Raw genomic sequence first — 21,965 nt, 5'->3', positions numbered from 1 at the left:
GCAACAACGCCCTGCACAATGCATAGAGTGGGAAGGCAGTCAGGACTTTCAGGCTTTTTAGACTTTCAGAAGTAAAATGAAACTGGTTTATGGTGAGGTGAAAACCTTGGAGGGTCCCTCCTGGTGCTGCAGGTTCTGCCCACGCAAGGTGTTCAGTGAGCTGATGCTCACGTTGAGGCAAAGCCACGTAACTGGTGACAGGCTGTGCCCCCCGGGACAGGCGCTCATTTTATGTCTGAGCACTGGCTGTTCATTGTATTTAACTCTGGTTAAGCTGAAGAGAGTTTATGGCCAGGCTCGTATTTATGTAGCAGAGAGTGGGAGCAGAAGGTCACATTCTTCTGAAGATGATGGCTCATATCTCTCTGTGCAACATTTCAATGAGACCTGTGTAAACAGGTAATGGTTATCATGAGTGGTGGTACCACTTCTGCCTACTTCACATGCTGCTGAGAGCAGAGAGAGGGAGAAAACCGTGCAATGAAAGGCACAAGTTGACGAACTGAAGCGTTTTGAATCGATCTGATCAAAGGGGATCTTATAAACATTTGCTTTGTTGCTTTGACAGCAGGACCGGTGAGACATCTGGGAGGCACACAGCCTCTGCCTACTCAGCGATGGCTACCGATGAGCCCGTAATGCCAAAGAGATCACTGACAAAACCAAATGCATTTTCAATAACAAGAGAAGCGACCTGGAGCTCAGCAGCTGCTTTGCGTCCTGAGCCTGCTCGCTGTTCAGCAGCTTTGCAGGGCAGGGGCTGTGCCACCTCCCACAGCAGCACGGCCGGTGCCTGGAGAGCAGCACTGTGTGTCTTTTTAAGCTCAGTCGGGAGTAAAAATGCCATTGGTGCTCCCTCAGCAGGACCAGGAGCACTGGACTATCGGCGCAGGAGAGGGGGGATGGGGATGACGACAGTCAGAGCATCTCTGGGAGCCCATCTAGCAAGGGTAACCCGGCGCAGTGTTTCCTTTCCAAAGGAATCTGTTTTCTGAGCTTGTGCAAAGGTACGGAGAGACAAACAGAGGCGTGGGTGGTGCACGCACCAGTGTCTCACAAAACGCTCTGAACACAATGCCTGCAGCTATATCGGGTGAGCCTGGGGCTGGAGGAGGTGTCTATTCTCACAGCTTACCTCCGGGACAATATATGTTAAATCCCACTGACTCTCATCAGCTGAGGATAACTCATGCTTTTCCTAATTTACACAAATGGAATGGTTTCAGATACTTTCAAGGGAGCCTTCTTTAGTATCTGCATAACCTCAAGTAGGAGACTGTAATTAATTCCATTTTCACTCCCCTGTGAACCATAACTGCTTTGCACGATCCCTGACAAGCCTGAAAGGGCTGTTGATAGCACAAACCCAGGCTGTTTGCATTTGCCAAAGTCTCTGGGATTTCGGAGGACAGCAGGAGAGTCGCAGGTCCAGCTGACACTTCAGCTCTGCCACCAGCCAGCCCGGACTCAGCCATACTGCTGCAAAAGTGCTCTTCTATTAAAAGCAAAAAATAAAGTACTGCAGACATCTGTTTTGGGCAGAGGGCTTGTTCACCGGGTTTCAGCCCAGAGGGAAGAGAGCTGTTCGTCTCCAGCATGGTGATTTATTGAAGAAACACACGGCCCTTCACTGCAATGGCACCAGCAATGCTGCTGTCATTCATGAAAGACTTTATTAACTCACAGCTGTGTAAGCAGCCAAGACACAGGGTTTAGATGGGGTGGATTTACTGCTTAGCAGTAAAATATCAACCTGGTTTATAACTATGACTTCTCCATTAAGGACAGTGGGAACAAAAAGCATAACCGGCTTTAATGCAGAATTTGGTAAGTTTATGGGGGGGATTATGCAATGCAACTACTGGATACAGCGAGGGGCTGGCAAAATAGAAGCTGTGAGCTTCAGTCTGAATACAGAATGCTTTAATTCTTTCTTAAAAAGAGAAGGCAGCCCACAAACAAGCTGCTGAAATACTAAATGATCATAGCTGACAAGGCTCGAGAGCCACAGGATGCAGCCTTGGGCTACAGCAGAAGCCGCTCCAGGCCCATCAGGGCATTTACCTCCACTGGCACAGTAAAAGGGCATGAAGGGAATAATTATCTTTTTTCCACATCACTGTTTAATACTTTGTTGAAATTGGCCTCACATGCATTTACTATATATTTCTGGTTACGGTGTCTAACAGGGATTCACTGCAGAGGAGTCCCACCTGCTGCTCAAGTATCACCGCCACCGAGCGACAGTCTGGGGAGACTCGCTCAAAAAATCTGCCCCAGCTTCTGACTCGCCAGCTCGTGTTGGTAAGGAGCTCTGACTTCCAGAAGTGGGACTGGGAAGCGGCACTTTTCCTGCCTGCTAAGTGGTCCAGGACACGCCTGCAGGGTACTCTGGAAAAGCCGCTTGGTGCTGTGATACATGCACGGACCAATATAAGCAGGAGCGCGGGAGCTAGATGTGAGTCCGCTCTGTGAATCACCCAATGGTGCCACCAGGCTGGATGGTACCCGCCTTAACTATCAGTGTAGTATAAGGTATTGCCTTAACTATCAGTGATAAAATCAATGGAAAGCCTGTTCAGAAGGTATTTGGAGTTCTCAGTGATGTCAGCTATTAAAAAATATTTTTCATTATATCACTGAAGAAACGAGCACATAATCTCACGTTACACTTTTCAAATGGTTTTTATAAAAAGCAGATCTAAAGACAAATCTCCATCTTGTGGCTTCAAGCTCTCCTTTTTCTGCTGTACGCACGTGCCGCTCAGTTAACTCTTACCCGAATGCAGCTCCTTCACCAGCGATGACATGGTGTTGGTGATGGAATCAGCTGCGACTAGCAGGTCATTGCGGAGGTTCCTCCTTGTACCTGGGAGCAAAGCAGACACACAAACAGCGGGAATTAACACCTGCCATGCTGCCACTGCTCACCTCCTCAGCCATGCATCCGTCACCGGTCCCCACCGGGTGCCCTCCCCGGGACAGAGCTCAGACGCTGCAGCACATGGCAGGGCCCCATCCAAGCAACTCAGCTGAGTGAGAGGGGGGGCAATTTACTCTGAAACAGCCCAGTTCTGCTTGGCTGCCTGATCGCCTGTTTGTCTAATTAGCTATCACACCGCTCTTCTCCTTGCCAAGGACAGCACTTGCACGGCAGCTCAAGGGCAGATGCTTCTCTCCCCACAACAGGAGCTGCTGCGTGCTGGCCGTGGCGCAGCTCATCCACGCTCTTTGTTTGTGCAAAGCCGTTATCACCACCAGCTTCTCTGTTGCAATCAATATCACTGAGGTTTGAGCAGAATAACAGATAACTGAATTCTCGGCCTCTGCAGAGCTCTCCTCTTGCATCGCTGGAGGAAGCAATCCTCTTCCTCACTGTGCCACACAGCCAGGGGGAACGGCACTCTGCTGTCCCCCACTATGACACTGACCTGCCTAGTCCCAGTCTGGACACCCATCTTGTGCCAGCCTCTGCTTGAGGGACCTGGCCACCCCACCAGAAACCTGAACATCTGCCATGGCTCTGCAAGAACGACTGGGAACAGCAAGGTAATACGGACTGCAGAGGAACCATCAAACTGGCTGTTGCTCCTGAAAGAGATGAGCAAAGCCAGCAGAAGCTGCCTAGGATGATGCCTATTGCCTCTTGCTGACACTGGGAAGATAATGATCTTCTGCGCCATCTATTCTAGTTCCCCGTGCTGGGCCCTCTGGCAGAGCCAGCCATTTTCTTGCAGCAGAGCATCCTGCTGATCGCAGCCCCAGCTTTGCAGCCCCCAACCAGTGCCCACAGATGCTTGAGGATATGACTCCTCATCCCTGCTGAGCCCCCTTTCCTCTGGCACCTTTTTGCCCGGCACTGTTTTCATTTTATTTGGAGGCTTTGATGGTGTGGGGTCGTGTTTTCTGCCCCGGTAGGTGGTCCGTGGCTGCAGTTTCTCACGTTGCGGAGCCGATAGCCCTGAGCTGAAGCTTTGCTGGAAGCAGGTCCCTGCAGCGGTTCATTGGCCCCACCTTGGCCGCTCCTGTGCTTTAACTGCCCACAGAAAATGGCTTTAGCAGCCTGTTAGCCCACACAGGCACCAGATGTCCGCACCGGCACAGCCTCCGGGAGCACCACTTTGATGCTGAGTGTCTGACAGTGCTCTAAGATCTTGGCATTTGGGATCCTGTCCTGCCATTTACTCCAGTGAGGGCATGAAGACAACACGTGTGGAATCACCGGAGACATTTGATGTGACATTCTGCGGCTGTACTGAACTGTGGTAACGACAACTGTATGTTACACATTTACTTTTGTTTAAAGTTGGGTGTCTCATTCCAGACATGCTGCTTTAATGTCCCAAATGCTGTGCTGGCTTTTACTCTGTCCTTGGCTGGGGTGCCATCAGAGCGCCTGCTCCTACATTTTGCCTATGGATTTTAGTGCTGTTCTAGCGCTGCCAGAGCATGCCACTCAGCTGATGTGCTTTCCATCGTCATCTTCTTCCTCCAGGTTAAGTTGCCAACCAACCAGCATCATGCCCATGGCAGCCATAAGGCACTGGGTGTCTCTGTGCATGTACAAACAGTGTGCAATTCCCAGGAAAAAAATGCACATTTTGGCCAACAGGTCTGGGACCTGTGGCTTGGGGGATTCCTCTGCATCTCTTACACAGTGGAGGCCACTTTATCCAGGTCTCTAGATGTCCCGAGTCCTGTCACTGCATGTGCCAGCAAAGCATGGCCACCGCACTCCCTGGCACTACTCTTGGGAGTAAAAGGTTGTAAAATTCCAGCCTGTCTCCCCTGTGAAACAGATGAATAATGTTAATGAGCTCGTCTGGACATGTACGTGCAGAAGCCACCCGAAGCCCTCCTGCCTGGTAGCATTCAATTATTTTATTATGTGAAAACAGAGAAATTTTATCCTGTTTCCTGTGTTCTCCACTTGCCTTGAATTTGCCTGATTTTGCATGATTAATATGAAATAGCACTAATTGTGCAGATTGCCTTTCCGGAAGGATCATGCCAGGAAACTTGTTATGGAGTTTGTTTACCATTTTTTTCTTGCAAGAGCTTTTCTAGTAGTTGAATAAGCCACCTCTGTGGTTATCACGAGAGGATAAGCACAAGTTATACAAGGAGAGATCCACCTTTCTGCTGGCATCTGACAAATCCTGAGGGACTGTTTTCTTCTCCTCCAAGATGATAAACAGCAGCATTAGTTTTCTAATTAGATGGTGGCCTCTGTATCTGGATATTTCAACTGGAACACCATCGAAGCATTTTATTCTAATACAGCATTATTGCGTTCTCCCGCTGGCCAAGTGGAAGGTCAAGCGATCACCTATGGAGGAAACCTATCTAAGCTTAAGACTATATGATCAAGATCACTGGGATTTGATTCTTCAAAGGTTTCCTTCTCTAGACCTCCCCGCATTGATGGGGAAGCTTGTGGAGAACTTGTGCCCTGGGAGGAAAGACAAGACATTGGCATCTCTGCCCGCTGCTAGGTCACAGCAGCATGAGGTGGAGCAGCACCGAGACCTTCAGTCCCTTTTCTTCCTCTCTCCCACCATGACCTTTTATAAGAATTTGGTGATAGGCAAAAATTAGCAAAAATAATTTACATGTTTTTGTTTTAAAAAAACACCCTAAAATAAGTGTACCCCAGGTATTGCCTGTAGATTTTTTGCTTCTGGGGAGTTGCCACCACCACTGACACCAAGCTGTTGTGATGTGGGTGCTCCACGGGTCCTCAGCCCAGCCCTGAACCACGTTATACAACACCTGGTTCATTGCAACATATATTTGGGATGCTGTCAGCTGTTAAAAACCTAGGAAACCCCCCAAGTTTTCACTTTGGGCAATACCAACAGGTCCCAACGAAGACTATCCCCTTATGAGCCAGTCATTCAGGTGAAAGGCATGAATGAGCCCTTGATTAATTACATCAACTTCTACTAGAGCCAGGAGTTTGAGGAAGACAGCTCTGGTGATTGTAAACTGTGCAGAGAAGTTTGCTTTGTCATGGCTTTTGCCTGTATCTCTGAAGAAAAAAACAGATGGATAGGGAGCAAATTTGGATGCCGAAGCAATACTGTAAAATGAAAAAAAGATCATGTAGGACAGTTAATGTACTACTATAATCATGTGTTCATTACTCCTAGCAGCAGAAAAGAGATCATTTCATCTCTTTGTGCCTTCCTAATTAAAAAAGGAAAGGGGAAAACGATAAGGCAGATAGAGCAGATTTTCCCAGTAACTGGTAGGACTCATTGCGCTGCTGTTCCACTTTATGCAGCCTGGAAAAAGAAAGCCAGCCTGCAAAGGGGGGAAGGAGAAGCAGCTGCCAAAGAAATCAGTTGAGAGCTCTCGGCTGTACCATCAAACTTATTGTAGAGATGAAGAGGAGGCGACTGGACCACCCACAGCAACAGATGGAGTGTTGCGCCTCTGGTATTTGGCATCTTGCCTCCCTGGAAATGCCTGCTTCTGCTGTCGTTTCTGGAAGTGTTTAGAGAGATGAGGAGCTTGTTCCTACCGATGGGATCAGGAAAAGACATATCCTTCCCACAGATGAGGTGTAGATAGTCGGTGTTTTCAGACTGGGTGTCCGCCATCACCTGATCCGTTCACCAGCTGAAGTTCTGGAGAACAAGTAACAGCCTTTCCCTCTGTCAAGTATGCCGGGGGCTAAGGGCTCACAGTCCTTGCTGTAGTACTCCAGGCATCAAATACCGATTACAAGTATTTGCTGATGCTTCCTGGTTCTCTGCTACCATTTTGTAGTCTCCCTCCTCACCTTCTTCCAGCAGCAGCTCATTTAGGCAAGGAAGAATATTCTCCTGGAAGGATACATCCAATGAGTGGTTGATAAATGCAAATTGTTATTTAAAATCTGTTTGGTTTTGAGATACACCATCAGCTCTGGGAAGTTTATTTTCATGTTTTGTTCTGAAGAGGAGACCATCCATCTGACAAAGGTATTTAACACTAATATTCACAATCTTCCCTACCCAGAATGAGAAAACACCACCTCCAGTTTTGTGACTGTCTGTGATACAACTTGTCATCTTCTAAAGACATAAACAACCTGGCCTCTCTGGCAAGGCGAGGGCTCTTGTTTACTGCAAAGGACCAATGCACAGCAGAGGCTGCAGCATCCAGGCACTACAGGCTCTGGGATGTCTGATACCCCCTGGGATTTCCCATGGAGTACCAAGAGGTCCATATGAAGAGATGCTGCTCGCTGGTTGCCTCTGCCTGCAAACAGGTGAAGTCCTTGCCAGTGCATTAGGGAGAGGTGGATTTTGTGTCCTTCTTTCTTTTATTGTCAATAAGAAGAATATAAAGTAGGAGTGGATGTCCATCTCCAGAAACGTGGATCATGTTCAGAAACAACCTCTGTGTCTGTCAGAAATACCCAGGGAGACCAGGTCCTGCTGGTGTTTTTCTCACAGCTCTACATCCTGGGATGCTTCTGGAGTGCTAAAGACGAAGAGTTCTGGACCAATATGGGCAAAAGAGAAGAAAACAGCACATAAAACCCAGTGATACCACTCCTGAGAAATACGGAGCATGGGCACCCGTTCCTACTGGGAATTGCTCTCTCTACCACGAGCAGAGCTGAAGTAGCTAGGACTGAAGAATAATTAACTTCCCCCTCCTTTGCAGTGAGATGGTCCTTGAAGGTCAAAAAAATATTTGCCAAGTTTCTTGACAACAGACAGACAGTCATGTCTTTGCTTGCCGCCTTCCAACACTGCCAGGATCAAGTCTCTTCAGGGTTTGAGGAAGAGGCAGTGGTCTGCACTGAGATGAATAAGTTTCCATTTCATTTGGTTGTCTTCAAATTTGGGAGCCCTTCTTGAGCCAACAATGCCTTTGACATGGAAAAGCCTGACTTTTTTGAAACTCGTGACTGTAAAACTTTGTTGTTTTTTTTTTTTTAAAAAAAAGAGTGACAGCATCTAAGTATAAACTCACACTACCTACAGAAGTTGGGGAATAAAAATACATATGTCAACTGCTGCCCTGATTTTCTTCAAAGCATGATAAGCTGTATTATTCACAAATGGACAGCTTACCCATCTGATCCAACCATACCAATTTGACCGAAGAAATGGAGGACATGGTGGACACAGAAACTACCTGATAATCCAGCACTTCTTATGTCTACTTACAGAGCAGTCGGCAGCAATGGGTTTAGGCCAGAAAGTGATATTCTTTTCAAACATGGAGAGGAGTAACATGTAGAAAAGTTGCACAAGAAGGAACTCCAACCATTGGAGCAAGAAAATGTTAATTGTCCTGTGGATCCTTCTGCTTCTTTGTTACAGTCTCTCCTCTCCTCGCCTCGCCTCGCCTCGCCTCTCCTCTCCTCTCTCCTCTCCTCTCCTCTCCTCTCCTCTCCTCTCCTCTCCTCTCCTCTCCTCTCCTCTCCTCTCCTCTCCTCTCCTCTCCTCTCCTCTCCTCTCCTCTCCTCTCCTCTCCTCTCCTCTCCTCTCCTCTCCTCTCATGTTTAGCACTTTTTTCTTCCTCTCCCCACGGGGCTGCTGCACATCTGTGTCTCTAGCAGAGCAAGTGAGCCGTTCTGCAGATGCGCACACCTGCCAACTGCTCCATTAGGAACAGCCTTCACTGAGTTGTGCTGTAAAACATCATCTTCCTTTCTGCCTCATAACCAGCAGAGAGGTGAGTAACTGTTAGCTAAATACTCTGGGTAAGAAGACTGCTTGTTTTCCTACTTCTGGTCATTAAACTGCTTTTTTTCCTCTTGTGAATCATGGCACAGTTTAACCACCAGATTTATAAATATGACCAGTTTTTAATGTCTAACTGTTAAACTACTTGCGGGCCTACCTTTCTGGGTGGGAAGATCCCTTCCCCAGAGGGAAGATCATCATCACAGAAATAATTCCATTAAGCTGTAAAGATTAAAAATGTGCCCCCAAACTGGCTGAGAGCACAGAAATGGGGTTCGTAATTATTGTCTCAATATTGGCAAGTTACACTTCTGTTGTACATAGAATCATCGAATCACAGAATGGGTTGGGTGGGAAGGGACCTTAAAGACCATCCAGTTCCCACCCCCCACCATGGGCAGGGCCCCCTCCCCCCAGCCCAGGCTGCCCCCAGCCCCGTCCAGCCTGGCCTTGAGCCCTGCCAGGGATGGGGCACCCACAGCTGCTCTGGGCAGCCTGGGCCAGCGCCTCGCCGCCCTCACAGGGAAGATTTTCTTCTTCACATCTAACCTATATCTCCCCTCTTTAACATGATGATGGCAGGATTAACATCAGAGTTGGTTCAGCTCTGTGTGATATTCACCTTGTGTGAAAGCTTCCTGCACATCTCCCCCGACACCTGCAAGCGAGTCCTGTGGGACATGCGTTGGGGTAGAGCCGGCGGAGGTGGATCTGACGGGCATGGGCATGGGGCGGCTGGCTCCGTGGGTGGGTGAGGAGTGTGCTGAGCCCGCTGCTTGCGCCTGCACGGGAGACACGAGACACAGTTTCCAAATTTTAAACTTTTTTTTTGGGTCAAAGTCTAAAAATAATTCTGGAAAAAAGAAAAAAAAGAAAGAAATGCATAAAGAAAGACGCTTCACCAAAACACTCTCAACTTGAGTAATGTGATGCATGATTGGTAAATGTTGTGGGAGGACCCTGCGGTGGTGGCACGTGTCAGGCTGCAGCACCTGAAGCTGGGCTGCGGGTGGTATTCACAGCTGCGCTGCCACTGGGGCGGGCTCTGACCTGCGGCCACTGTACCATATGCTTACTGTGTCACTGGTCAAACATCAAGTTGGAAAAAAAACATCAGGAAGGCAAGGAGTGACCTGCCTAGCCATGTGCTCCAGAAGGGCCCGTCACCACTTGGCTCCACTCACCCTTCCCACAGGCAGTGGTGAGGAAACCCCCAGAGCTCCACGGTGCCACTGAGGCTCTGCTGAAGATCCATCCTCTTTTAAAATTTATTTTTCTGTATTTTGTATAGAAAACAGATACTTTACATGTTTTTATTTATTACTAAAATAGTGATTTTTAGATTTTTAATTCACATTTTCTTCCAGCCAAACCTGCCCCATCTCTGCCATGCTGCTCCAAGAACCTCGTGAGCAGTTGTGCATCGTGGGTGCTGGTGCCTTCCTCGATAAGGCTCCTGGTGCTCCCCTACGCCTCCCCACGGACCGCGAGCGACGGTCCCAAGGGTCTTTCAGGCACTGCCTGTGTACCCAAAGTCTGCTGAATTTCATAGTAAATCACAAACAAATTGCGAATAATTTTTTCCCTGTGGTTTCAAGGTTTGGAGAAAACTGTTGTCGTACTCACTCGGGCAAATCTCCCCATGGCTCCAAAGAAGATGCTGCCCCAGCAAAACCTCCGGAGCACAGCCTGGGGTTTGGCACTGGAGTGATGTGCAGGGGAAGGAAAGGGACTGACGACCGTATGAGGGGGAGATAAATACGGGCGACTACTGACATGCACTTATTGGCTCTGTGTTTTCAAAAAAGCAATCTCACTCAAGCACTTGGCGTGCAGTGCCAGCAGGAGAACGAGCAAGGAGGCCATTCTCCAAGGGATGCACCTTGCTTGGTATTTAAGAACCTTTGCAGAGATCCCAGTTCCCCATCTCCCTCCTTCGGCTGTTCACAGGAGCCACTCGCTCCCCCAGCATCCATCCTTACTGCCAGGGAGGCAAAGGCATCACCCTTCCCTGGAGCAACGGCCATTATTTATGAGTGCTTTGAATGTGCGCAGTACTACTTTATTGCTAATAAGCTGGTTGTTCTCTGCAGCCACTCATGTCTGTCAACAACCTCTGAACCCTCCTGCTCAACTGCAAAGTTATTAGTGATCAGTTTTGTCTGGCTTTGCTGGCAAGGGTTTATGATCTGTGACTGTATTTATATTTAAGCACAGTCCCTATGCTGCAGTTGATTAAAGGAAAGCTATTCATACATAATTACACACCAAGGGCATTAAACCGTACAACGCATCTGAGCAAATACCTGGTTTGTTTGTGCCCTTTAGTTTGTCGCCTGTTTTTTAAGCCTGTTCATCGTTTGCTCCCTTTGACGTGCATCAGTTACCGGGGCAACCCGGCCAGCGCAGCGGCGATGCAGCGTGGTGACACTGCTAGCACCCAGCGCAGCGGTGACACTGCCAGCACCCCACAGCCGGCACTAGCCCTGCCGCAGGGCACAGCACCCACCGCTGGCACATTTTTTACCCGTGCTCACATTGGGTACCGCTCTGCCACAAGGTCCTGCTTCCCATGGGAGCACCCAGGGACGTGATGCTGCTCAGGACCATGCGGGGATGGCTGCAGCTCCGGCTAATCCCTGTCTCTCTGCCAGCTCAAAGTTGACATTCTTATTAACACGAAAACCCAGTCATGTGTAAAATTGTCATTTTGAAACTGTATTAATTAAAATAAGTGAGTAAAATGTTCTTGTGACATGGGTGTCTGCAGGGGAGAGGGCTGCAGGAGGGAAATGACATCTTTTGAAGGTAAAACCATTAGAAAATGCAGATGCCACACCAGAAACTTCACTTCTCTGCACTGAAACCTCAAATAAAACCTTAAAAAATGACCTGAAAAATGCACAGAAACAGGCAGGAGTGTCTGAATTTGCATAAATTTGTGGCAAAAGATGCCTGCCCACAGCCTGGTGCTGCCAGTCTAGCACGTGCAACATGGCACGGTGCAAGAGGCAGCGTCCCCCCATCCCGCAGCTTTGGTGTGGAAGAACCAGCTCATTCCCACCAGCTCATTCCCTCTCCTCCTGGACCGAGTGTCAGCCTTGGCAGCTGCTCAGATGAGGAAAAAACAGCCCATGCATGAATTAAGGCTGAAGACCAGGAGGAAACCCAGCACTGACACCCGCATCGGAGGCGGAGGCCGATGAGCCGGAGCTGCCCTTTCCCCAGGAAGGAGCCAGAGGAGGCTGTGGGAATATTTTGTGTTTTGAAGCTTGTTCCCCTGGTTGCACCGGGCGCTGTGGGACTTCGGCACACGTTCCTGTTAACTACCTGAGACCTGCTGATGGTGACAGGTGTGAGATGCGAATGCAAAGCCACCTAGAGATTTTATTTGGAAGAGCAAAGAGTTCAATTAACGGAGTGAGCCTTCACCACTGGTTTCCTCTCCCCAAAACACATCTGCCTAAACTGTGAGGGGATGGATTTTTACCCTGCGTGGCAAACTTGACCCATCCCACCCATCTCCACATCTGGCCCATGGTGGTTTTTGCAGATGTGCTTGCTCCTTGGACCAAGGGGAGCCCCTGAGCCCCTGAAACGCCTGGGCTGATGGGCTGGCAGTAACAGCCAGGAAAGCAGCACTCGGGCACCCTCCATGCGCAAGGAGACTTCAGCCCTTGGGGGGGCATCTTTTTTTCATTGTCATTCATCTTTGAGACGCTCTGTCTACATTTATATTCTTAGAGTAAGTGCCCAAGCACTTGAATTTTATGTTATTTTATTTTTTAACTGCTGGGCATGCAGATGGGCCATGCCGATTTGCATACTGCAGCCACCCGAGCAGAGGGGCTGGGAATGTCCCTCATCTGTGTGATGACATGGTTCCTGGAAACCATAGTGATTTTGAGAAAAGCTTGTGAGGTCACACATAGATGATGTACCTCAACGGGGAGCAGTTACAGGGCAGAGCTGCACCTCCCTGCTGCCCCTGTCCTCACGTGTGCTTGCACCCCACAGCACTCAGTAGCTGAAGGAGGATCTGAAAGTTTCAGTTTAGTGAAGACTTAAAAATCGCCTTTACCAGAAACACGCGCTGTCCCGGACTGCTGGGAATGTGGCTGCAGCTCAGGTCTGCAGGGCTATAGTTCTCAGGCAGCCGGTGCTCTGGCTGCTGCACTGAGACCCCACTGGTCCAGAAGCATCCCCCAGACCTGACCAAGAAGATGAGTGAAAAAGCAACTCCTGGCCAGCACTGACACTTGTCAAAGCACAAGAAGGACTAAACCTTCTGCACTAAACCTTCTAGTGCAGCATCTTACAAAAGCCAGGTAGAAGTGCTGCGGTCTGAGCTACACCTGCAGGAGCACTGTGTGTGCAGGCTTGCAGGGGCTGTTGTAAAGCCCTCCAAGTTTACACCTCTAGGAGGAAAGTAATTATCCAAACTCCTTATGGATGATCTCCTGGGAAATCTCAGCAAGGCCACAGTCCCCACCAGATCTTTTTCATTTTTTATGAGTGGAGATGACACCTGAACAGGTCTAGGAGGGGACAGGAGACCTGTGCAAGCCTCTCCGGGCTGGGCTGAATGAAAACTGACTATCTCTGGGGATAACGACCCCTTCCTGCTCATGGCAGAGCCTGACACAGATGGTGCATCGATGGAGCTTTCCCAGGCCCACACGGGGACCAGACATCAAAGGCATTGGGAAAAGTAGCAGCTATCACTGCTGAATGTAAACCAGAGAAGTAGTGCTGACACCTCGGATGCAATAGACAGAAGCTTTGGGAAGGGAAGGAAGAAAGACCGAGTCCAAAGCAAATTTGTAATGATGCATTCACCAAATTACAAGTCAAAAAAAGTCAGTTCCACCTCAGCAACAAACTCAGGGTGCGTGTGGCGTGTTCACTACTGACATACTTTGGGTAACACTTTCTGAACACACTCTGCAGGTAATGCAGAAGCAAAAACTACTGTTGTCTCCAGTGGCATGATGTACTCCCAGTGCAAGCATACACATAAACAAATACCTGCAGGAGAGGGAATGGGTGCTTTTCAGGGCTAGGGCTGCATGTAGTTTTCTAGCACCTGGTAATAATCTGTTTTTCTCTAATCCCAGATAAAATAAAATAAGATAAAGTAAAATAAAATAAAATCAGATAAAATAAGGTGAAGTAAAATAAATCCGTTTTACATACTGATTTATCTTCTTGTACTTTATATAGCACATGTAGTCTTAGCATGCTTGTGTATTTTGCCTCTGCACCAAATGATGAGCCCTGTGGAAAAATGATGCATGTGGAAAAAAGGTATATGACCTCTAGCTGTGATGCATATACATACAGAAAGCAGAAATAAGAACGTATGAGCTGGCGTTTCCTAACTGTTAACATTATTTGTCCCCTCAGCCCATGGCGCTCAGGCAGCGTGCTGCCTGTGGGACCCTGATGGCATCTGCAGCCGTGAGGAACAACAAGGCTGATCCGAAGGATGCCCGAGGACACGAGTTAAAGCCAAGGGCACTGATGGTGATAATAAGCCTCACCAACAGCTGGGCTCACACTGCACAGTGTGAAACCAGTCTTGTCCTAGAAAGCACTTTATCTACTGAGAAAGCAAGAAAAGACACCTGGGGCAGATGCGGAGGGAGCAGCACAGAGCCTCTGCCAGCGAAGGCAGCCACCGCGCAAGCCATGGGTGCTACAGCGTGGTGCCGGGGCTTGGCCCGGGGCAAAGGAAGCTGTGGGAGGACACGGCGGGTGTAGCTGTGCCTCTGCAGATGTGGGAAGTGAACCGGGACAGCCCGGAGGCAGCATGTGACCGCTAACAGCTACGCTCAAGGGATGGCTCCCAAGGCATCACTGCGGGGGGGGGTGTGTCAATAAATCTCTCTTGCAGCCTTCCTTCTCCAACAGCTGGAAGGCAAAGGGAGTGACAGGAGGAATGATACAAGGTCCCATAAATACTGGAGTTGACACTACTCCTGTGGTTTGTGAAACTGATGAAGTGAGCCTGCACTGGGGCTGTTCCAGTGTCTCCGTTCCCCAGCACAGGCAAGCGCTTCTACAGCTTTGCTTGATAAAAAGATTCGTCTACCGAGGAGCTGTGTGTCGCTCTGCTCCTCCATGGCCACTGCTGCAGAGCCCACAGGATGGGAAACTACAAATTTATATTTACTTTGTAAATAGAGCAAAGGCAGATTTCAATAGGTTTGTCCTCTCTGACTCTGTTGGAGTTGCAGCCTCAGAAAATCCTGGGAATTATTGGCTCATTGCATATTCTTCCTGGACACTGCACCAAGGAGGGGACACAAGATGGATTTCAATTCAGAAAAACAATGAAGGAAACCTCTGACCCAGCTCCTGAAATGTTTGGCAACTGACTTCGATTTATTGGCCCCAGCTTATCAAGCCTTGTATACAAGAGTTCAGAGGTTTAACCTACCGCCCCCTCCCCTAATATTTCCTGAAGAAAAGAGGCAGAGCTCTGGCCTGTGCATCAAACCCACTTCAATGGAGGCACAGGAAACAGTGACCATGGCAGCTTTTAGCAGGTATACAAAATGCTGTCGCACCACCGTGTCCCTCATGCCAGCACTTTAACTGGAGGTCCCTACGTCTCTGGTGACCTGACGTGAAATTTTCTACAACCACCACGACAGAGGAGAGTTTTAAAGAATGGGATGAAAAATGCATTGAAAAATCCAGGTCAGAAGGACCCTCAGAGGGTGTCCAGACCAACCTCCTCTTCTGAGCAAGGTCAACTTCAAAGCGTTGCTCAAGGTCGTCTTCAGCTTATCTTTGAAAATCCCCCCCAAAGCTCCAGAGTTTAACCACTGTCATGGGAATTTCTTTCCCAAATCCAGCCAGACCCCCCCAGCTAAGGTGTGACCTTCCTTTCTCCACGCACCCCTGGGAGGGCTCTAGCTTTGCTTTCTCCTCAGTCACCTGCAGCAGACAGAAGATTACAGCTGGATTTCCCTTTTGCCTCCTCTTCCCCAGGCTGACACAACCAGTTCATATGTCACCCTGACCAGAGGGTTTTGCAGGACACGGACATCAGGAAAAGCTTCTTCATGGGAGGGTCATCAGAGAGGTAAGGGACCTCCATCCTCAGCGGTTTTCAAAGCTTGCCTACATGAAGCCAGAACTAACTTGACCCAGTGCCAGCAGCAGTCCTGCCTCAAGTGGAAAGTCGAGCTGAAGACCCCCAGAAGGCTCTACATCTTTATGATCTGCAGATGTTTACTGAGAAACTAAGAAATCTTGCTTTGCAAGAAATATACGTTGATTTTAATGCATTTTATTATGTAGCATATTCCTACGACTAAATTAGAATAAAAGGGATCTTGTAACATACAAAACCAAACAGATAACAGTTTTTATATAAGTGTTTTAGACAAGTAAACATCTCATCATGCCGCAAATAACTAACTGCAGAAAACACAGCAGAAACAGAATTAAAACAAGAATATGAACACATGCTCTACAACTCTCGTTTTCTATTCTGCATCCTCACTGTAGGAGATAAAGCAAGCCAGAGGATGTCAAACGGCATCCGGGAAAGAGCAGGGGTCGTCATTAGAATGTGAAATGGCAATGAGTTTATCATCTGCATATCATGTGCGTTCATTGCCTAATTCACATTTACCATGCTTCCCTTTGTCTTTACTTAAGAATGATGAAATGGCTCTTGAGCCCCACTTCCTCACGTCAAGTATCATGGGGCTCAAGCTGAAGAGCTTTTATAATATTCACTGTAAGTGAATATTCACTGTCAGCTCCTCTCCCTGCTGCAGGGGCTTTCTCAGGAACAAAAGCCCCTCTCTTCTCACCCAGGTGTTCTCCCCACATCTTGCCCAGGTGTTCTCCCTGTGTTCTCCCCACGGGCTGGGGGGCGCACGCCAAACCGAGCCCCCCCTCAGCCTGACACTGCCCTTGGCTTTCTCTGTGGTTCTCTTCTTGTTCAGCCCCTCAGGCCCCCTGTAGCCCCACGTTTTCAAATAACATTGACACCACCCTGCTCGAACGGGCAGAAGAACCTCTGCTGAGGCGACTGTGTGTGCCATGACTACAAACTATTATGTAGCAGGGAAGAAAAAAATACGCTTTCTGCATATTTCACCACAAAACTGTCAAGTAGGAAATCAAGTTATTCTTTCCATGGATGTATAGGTCATCTGTTTAGCCTACATCATCTGTGTTTAAAATTTCACGCATATATACAACCCAAAAGGCGCAGTGCCCTTGCATTCCTCTGCTCATTTTGGGGCTGAGCCAACTCAATAAATAGCATCGAGGAGCCTGAAAACAACAAGCCGATACACTCCTTGCGCTGAGGTTAATTTTGTTTAGATATGTCTTGAAATATTGGGGAAATTTATGAGTCCTGAAGAGTGCAAATATTTTACTACACAGACTATGATGGAGTACTACAGGCAGGTTGGGCACACAGCAATCCTCAGCCGGCAACCACTCCAACCAACCAACAAACCCAGAAGTTTTTAACGAGGAGGGATCAATGGCAGAAACAGCGGATGTTGGACAAGTTGGTTTTGCTGAACACAGGCCTTGCCAAATAACACTTGATTTCTATCCTTGAGAAGATTATGAGTTTTATTGATGAGGATAATTATGGAGAAATAATATTCTTCATAAGGCATTTGATTGAGCCATGTGTGATGAAAAATGTGTGAGCCATTTCTGATGAAAAAAGTGAGCAGTATGCAGCAGCAGCAAAGCCTGTGCTGCACAGATTAAGCAAAAGGTGACTGTAAAAAGAGGCACCACCCAAGGGCACGTCCCATTGGAAGTGACTTGGTTTTGGTCTTCATGGTGATGCATTGCCCAAGACCTGCCCGACTCTCCTGCTGCAGCCACGTGCTGTGCACCTCCTCCTCCACCCTGACCGCTTGCTGGCATCACTTTCCCCATTTTTTTGCAGCCTCCATGCACACCTCAGCGCCCTGCCTGCCCCCACCACTGGTGCAAGAGTGATGCCTTTGTGTGTGTGGACATGCCCAGCATGGCTGTGGAGCACCTCTTCCATTAGACCGTTGTAGAACCAATACGCTACAGAAAATTTCGCAACTATTGCCACTGCCTTAACAAAAATAACTTGTCTTTACTGTAATTTCAGGCACTTTTTCTGCAGACAAGGGTTACGGGAGCTGCTCTTTACAAAGGTGAGGTGCAGGGAAAGGACATTATTTGCTGACACAGAAATGAATAGAATCATATGAAAATGTAGCTGTAAGAAAACACCTTGTTCACCCCTCTGTGCCACAGCTGCATCTGCTCTTCGTAATCCCCTCCTGACAGATGTTTATCTGACATGCTCTTAAAAAACCTCTTTATTCAGGTTTTCCTAAAACCTAAATGAAACTCCTAAATGAAATTTTTGGCAAGTGGAGTCCATGGCACGGCCCAGCCCCATGGGGCAAGGACAGAAGCTCTTCCCTCCTCTGTGCTGTGATCTTTTCTGTGCCTCAGGCCTTCTCAGCCTGCTCGCAGTCCTCTCTTCTCCAGGCAAACAGCTCTGGTCCTTCAGCCTCGTCTGGTGAGCCAACGGTTCAGCCACGACAAGTTTCCTCACCCACCTCCTTGGGACTTGCCGCATCTTTTTGGAGAGTTGGAGCCCAGAAGTGGACCTCCTGTTTCAGGTGGGACCATGACAAAAGTCAGTGGAGTAGGAGGCTGGTTTGTGGGTCTAGTGAACCCCAAAGACATCTCCAAGTCCCTTTTTTTTTTTTTTTTTTTTTTTTTTTAAATACCATGAGAGCATTGACTCATTCTTGCTTTGTGATCCACAATGGCCCCAGGTGCTTCTCGCAGACAGGCTGTCCTTCCAGTTGCTTCCTATTTCATATTTGCTTAGCTGATTTTTGCACATACATGCTGCATGCATTCCTTCGTACATACTGAAATCTAGGGGTTTTTTTCCTTCCAAATGTTCCTGCAGTTTTTCAGGATAATCTTGAATTCTCATTCCCTTCTCTAAAGCTCCAGCAATCTCCTGCTTGATGTCAAAAGCAAATCCAAGTCCCTTGCAGGAAGGCTGAACAGTAATTAATTCAGGACAGAAATAATGAACTATTGAGGAATTTCAATTTACACGTCTTTCTATTTTAACAGAAAACCCTTGACAACTGATCTTGGAGAAAGCTTTTCCAACCAAATTTATAACTGCTTTGCATGAGGCTCATCTTAGCCTACGCTGCTCCGACTCTACGGGAGGGAAACAGGAGTTTGCTCTAGAGTAGGTCTGTGAAGGAGAACTACAAGGGGGATGCTCCCTGTTCTCTGCTTTTTCCCTAATACACATTTAATTGAATTGCTTTAACCTGTGATAAAAATTGGAATGCCGTTAAGCCGGTTTGGTGTGAGATGGTTTGGTCTTGTCCTGTCCTTGAAGCTTTCGTAGAGGAATCAGGTAGGTGCTAGAAGTGCAACCATGCAAGTGCACAGGCTTGCAGGTACGAATCCTCCGCCGTGGGGCACCTGCGGAGCTGTCCTCCCCACTCCCACCACGCAGACCCTCATGCAACAAGTACCATGACTGCAGCCACTGGGGCTGCAATTTCCCCACAGGGTATTTCTCCAGAATTTGCGTCTGTATCACCACTGGCAGTTTTCCTTTCTCCTAGTAACTTAAACATTATTTACATTAACCAGAAACAGAGGAAAAAAATCCTTTCAGTGCTGCAAATGAAACTATGGCTGTTGCTGCCTGAATAATTCCAGCTCAGTTCAAGCGTGTGCTAAAAATAATTCAACCCCCTCTCCACAAATACTCTTTGAGGGAAATATTTAAAACAGAAAATAAGGTCACTAAATCAGATCCCCCACCAACCGGTCCTGCTAACCTTATTCTTGTAGGAAAATTGAATTTTACTGTCCTCTGTGGCACATCAGCCAGGCCTATTGGCTCCAACAAGCCTCGTGCCTCCTGCCACCCGTCTCCGAGAACAATCACGTCAAGGAATACATAAAAGGCTTATTAGTTGTGTAGGGTAATAACCTTTCTGAAGCATTAATAAAATCCCCTGACTAAAACCTAATGCAGCACTGTTTTCATGGCAATGGAGGGAGAGCGGCATGATGCCTGTTCCCCCGGACCCCCTGTTCCCCTGGACCCCCTGGTGCCCCGGGCCCCCTGTTTCCCCCCGTGTGGGGCAGCAGCCAGGGAGCAGCCAGCTGGCTTGGCCAAGGGCCCCCATCCCACCGCAGCCTGTTCGAACACATCATGCTCCCGATTTGCAGAGGCACACACTGCTCTGAAACACAGCACACGAAAAGCGCTCCGCACAGCCAGAGCGCGTTGCTGGCACCCAACAGCCATCTATGGATGCGTGTACTGATCTGTACAAAATAAACATATATCTTGATATATGTTGCGGGCAGGCGATGGGGAATGCATTACAAATATATGAACACCAGCCTCTGCACCCAGGCTGCTCTGTTTTGGATCCCCGCTGATGCTGGGTTTTTCAGTGATGCCAAGCCAGTGATGCTAACGGCCTAATGCTGTGGTGCAGTGCACAGGCCAGGGAGAGTCGATGGTATTATTAGACAGCACATTGCCCGTTGCACTGAAAGGTTTGCATTTAATTGTTCAAAATCACATAATTAGATTAGATACACAAAACCACCCAGCAATGCTGCGTGGGCTGCGAGACGCAATCTGGCAGGAAGGCTGAACGTGCCGTGGGGACACACACAGAGGGGAGGAGAGCAAGGCCAAGGCTGTGCATGGAGCAGCCTTTGGTTTTAAATCACACTGCTAATTAACAGCTAGTTTGCTTGGGAATAAGGTCGCTGTCCCCTCCTGACAGCAGCTCCTCGCTGTGAGCGAGAGCCACGCACCTGGCTGGGGGCTGCGGCCAGGCTGGCGAAACCCCGGCACCGCCTGACTGCCACGCTGCAGAGACCGGCTGATGGGCGGCCGCACAGCTGTGATCATTACTGCTAAATTAAAACTGCTTTGCTTGAGTCCCTGCTCTCTGTCCCAAGGGCAGGGCCCTGCAGCAATTGCCTGCATCCAGGCAGCACCCGGTGAGCCGGCAGAGCCTCCAGCGGGGCCAGCAGCTAATCCGGCAGCAGCTGGGCAGGACTCGGTGCATCCTTCTGCCAAACTGGGAGACATCTAGCCTCTGTGCTACTTCCACTGCTGTTCCGGCAACCGTCTTGCATTACTCAGCTCTTTTTACAATTTGCTTTTTCAGCTTTAATTCTAACACACAGATAACCCATGACTTCAGGACAGCTATTTTGTGCAGCTTGGCTGTCACTGCTTAGGGAGGTGAGTATTTGCAAACTGTTTATCCATGGAAGCTGGCGAAATGCTTCGCTGCGCCGCTGAATATGCCGGCTGCACCGGCAGCCCTGCCTCCCCTGCCTCTTCCCTGCACATCAGGCAGGGCGAGTCATGCAGCAGAGCCAGGCACGCTCCTTGCAGAATTAAACACCATGTCTCATAAAGGAGAAGAGCGATGAAGACTATTCTCCCTGGATTATGATAGAGAAAAGGGGGAGAAAGAAGAGAAAGCTCCACTTGACTTTTCGGTTGCTCAGATTTAGAATTCATGCTTTCCAGGAGTTACCCCTGAGCAACCAAATCCTTCTTTTACTGATACAATAAAGCAGGAGATGTGATCACTATTGGCAGCTCCTGCCTTTTTCACGGCAGTGGCCAAGCTGAGGATGCCCTCTTTATGCTTTGCTATCGCTAGGCATTTTTTGGGGGGTGAGGACCCCCCACCCCCCCTCCTTCTGCTGCTCGGCTGCTGCTGAAGAGCCCAACCGCTGCTCCAAGACCCCCCCCACCCCGAAACAGGTCTGAACTGTCCCCAGCTCCGCTGAGTGCGAGATAGCTGTTTGAACTCCTCCATTCATGAAATGTTGTTTGTTTTCATTCCTCTCTATCCCCCCAGCTGTGGGATATAGAGCAGGGATCAGGAAACAATAAAATCTTGGTTACCACACAGAATGCCTCCTTTTTCCTAGCTGCTTTCAAAGCCTGACATTTTTGCTTTCATCCGCCATTTCCACAGTTATGGGGCATGTGCTGCCTCCCCTTCCAGTGGGGCCTCATGTGGGGATCCCATAACTGCGCTCAATATGTACCAGATTGCTGCCCTCCCCTGCATCCAGCATCGCCTCCCACCCCGCCGCTTTGCGCTCTCACTTGCAGCCGTTCCCAGGACTCCTACAGTTTCAACTCCCATCCGATCCCCTGCCCGACTTGTATTACAAAGACTAAAAGCAAGTGTTATCTTT

At 48.6% G+C, this 21,965-nt stretch overlaps 1 protein-coding gene across 19 annotated transcripts in view; it reads right to left on the bottom strand.

Annotated features, from left to right (window-relative positions):
* Positions 1–21,965, bottom strand: part of DTNB (dystrobrevin beta) — a 214,912-nt gene that overhangs the window by 10,702 nt on the left and 182,245 nt on the right. For 11 of the 19 annotated variants that reach the window (XM_037391264.1, XM_037391263.1, XM_037391266.1 and 8 more), the window contains 3 exons: positions 13,887–13,967; positions 9,313–9,472; positions 2,780–2,869 (listed from right to left, as the gene is read on the bottom strand). In XM_037391264.1, the coding sequence (XP_037247161.1) occupies positions 2,780–2,869; positions 9,313–9,472; positions 13,887–13,967 (331 nt within the window). The remainder of the gene's footprint in view (positions 1–2,779; positions 2,870–9,312; positions 9,473–13,886; positions 13,968–21,965) is intronic. The other 8 variants (XM_037391269.1, XM_037391271.1, XM_037391273.1 and 5 more) reach the window with 1 other exon arrangement.

The sequence above is a fragment of the Falco rusticolus genome, chromosome 6 (assembly GCF_015220075.1).
Source record: "Falco rusticolus isolate bFalRus1 chromosome 6, bFalRus1.pri, whole genome shotgun sequence".
In the NCBI taxonomy this organism is placed as follows: domain Eukaryota; kingdom Metazoa; phylum Chordata; class Aves; order Falconiformes; family Falconidae; genus Falco; species Falco rusticolus.
Note: the sequence above shows the minus strand (reverse complement) of the source record. Positions and strands in the feature narration are given on the sequence as shown.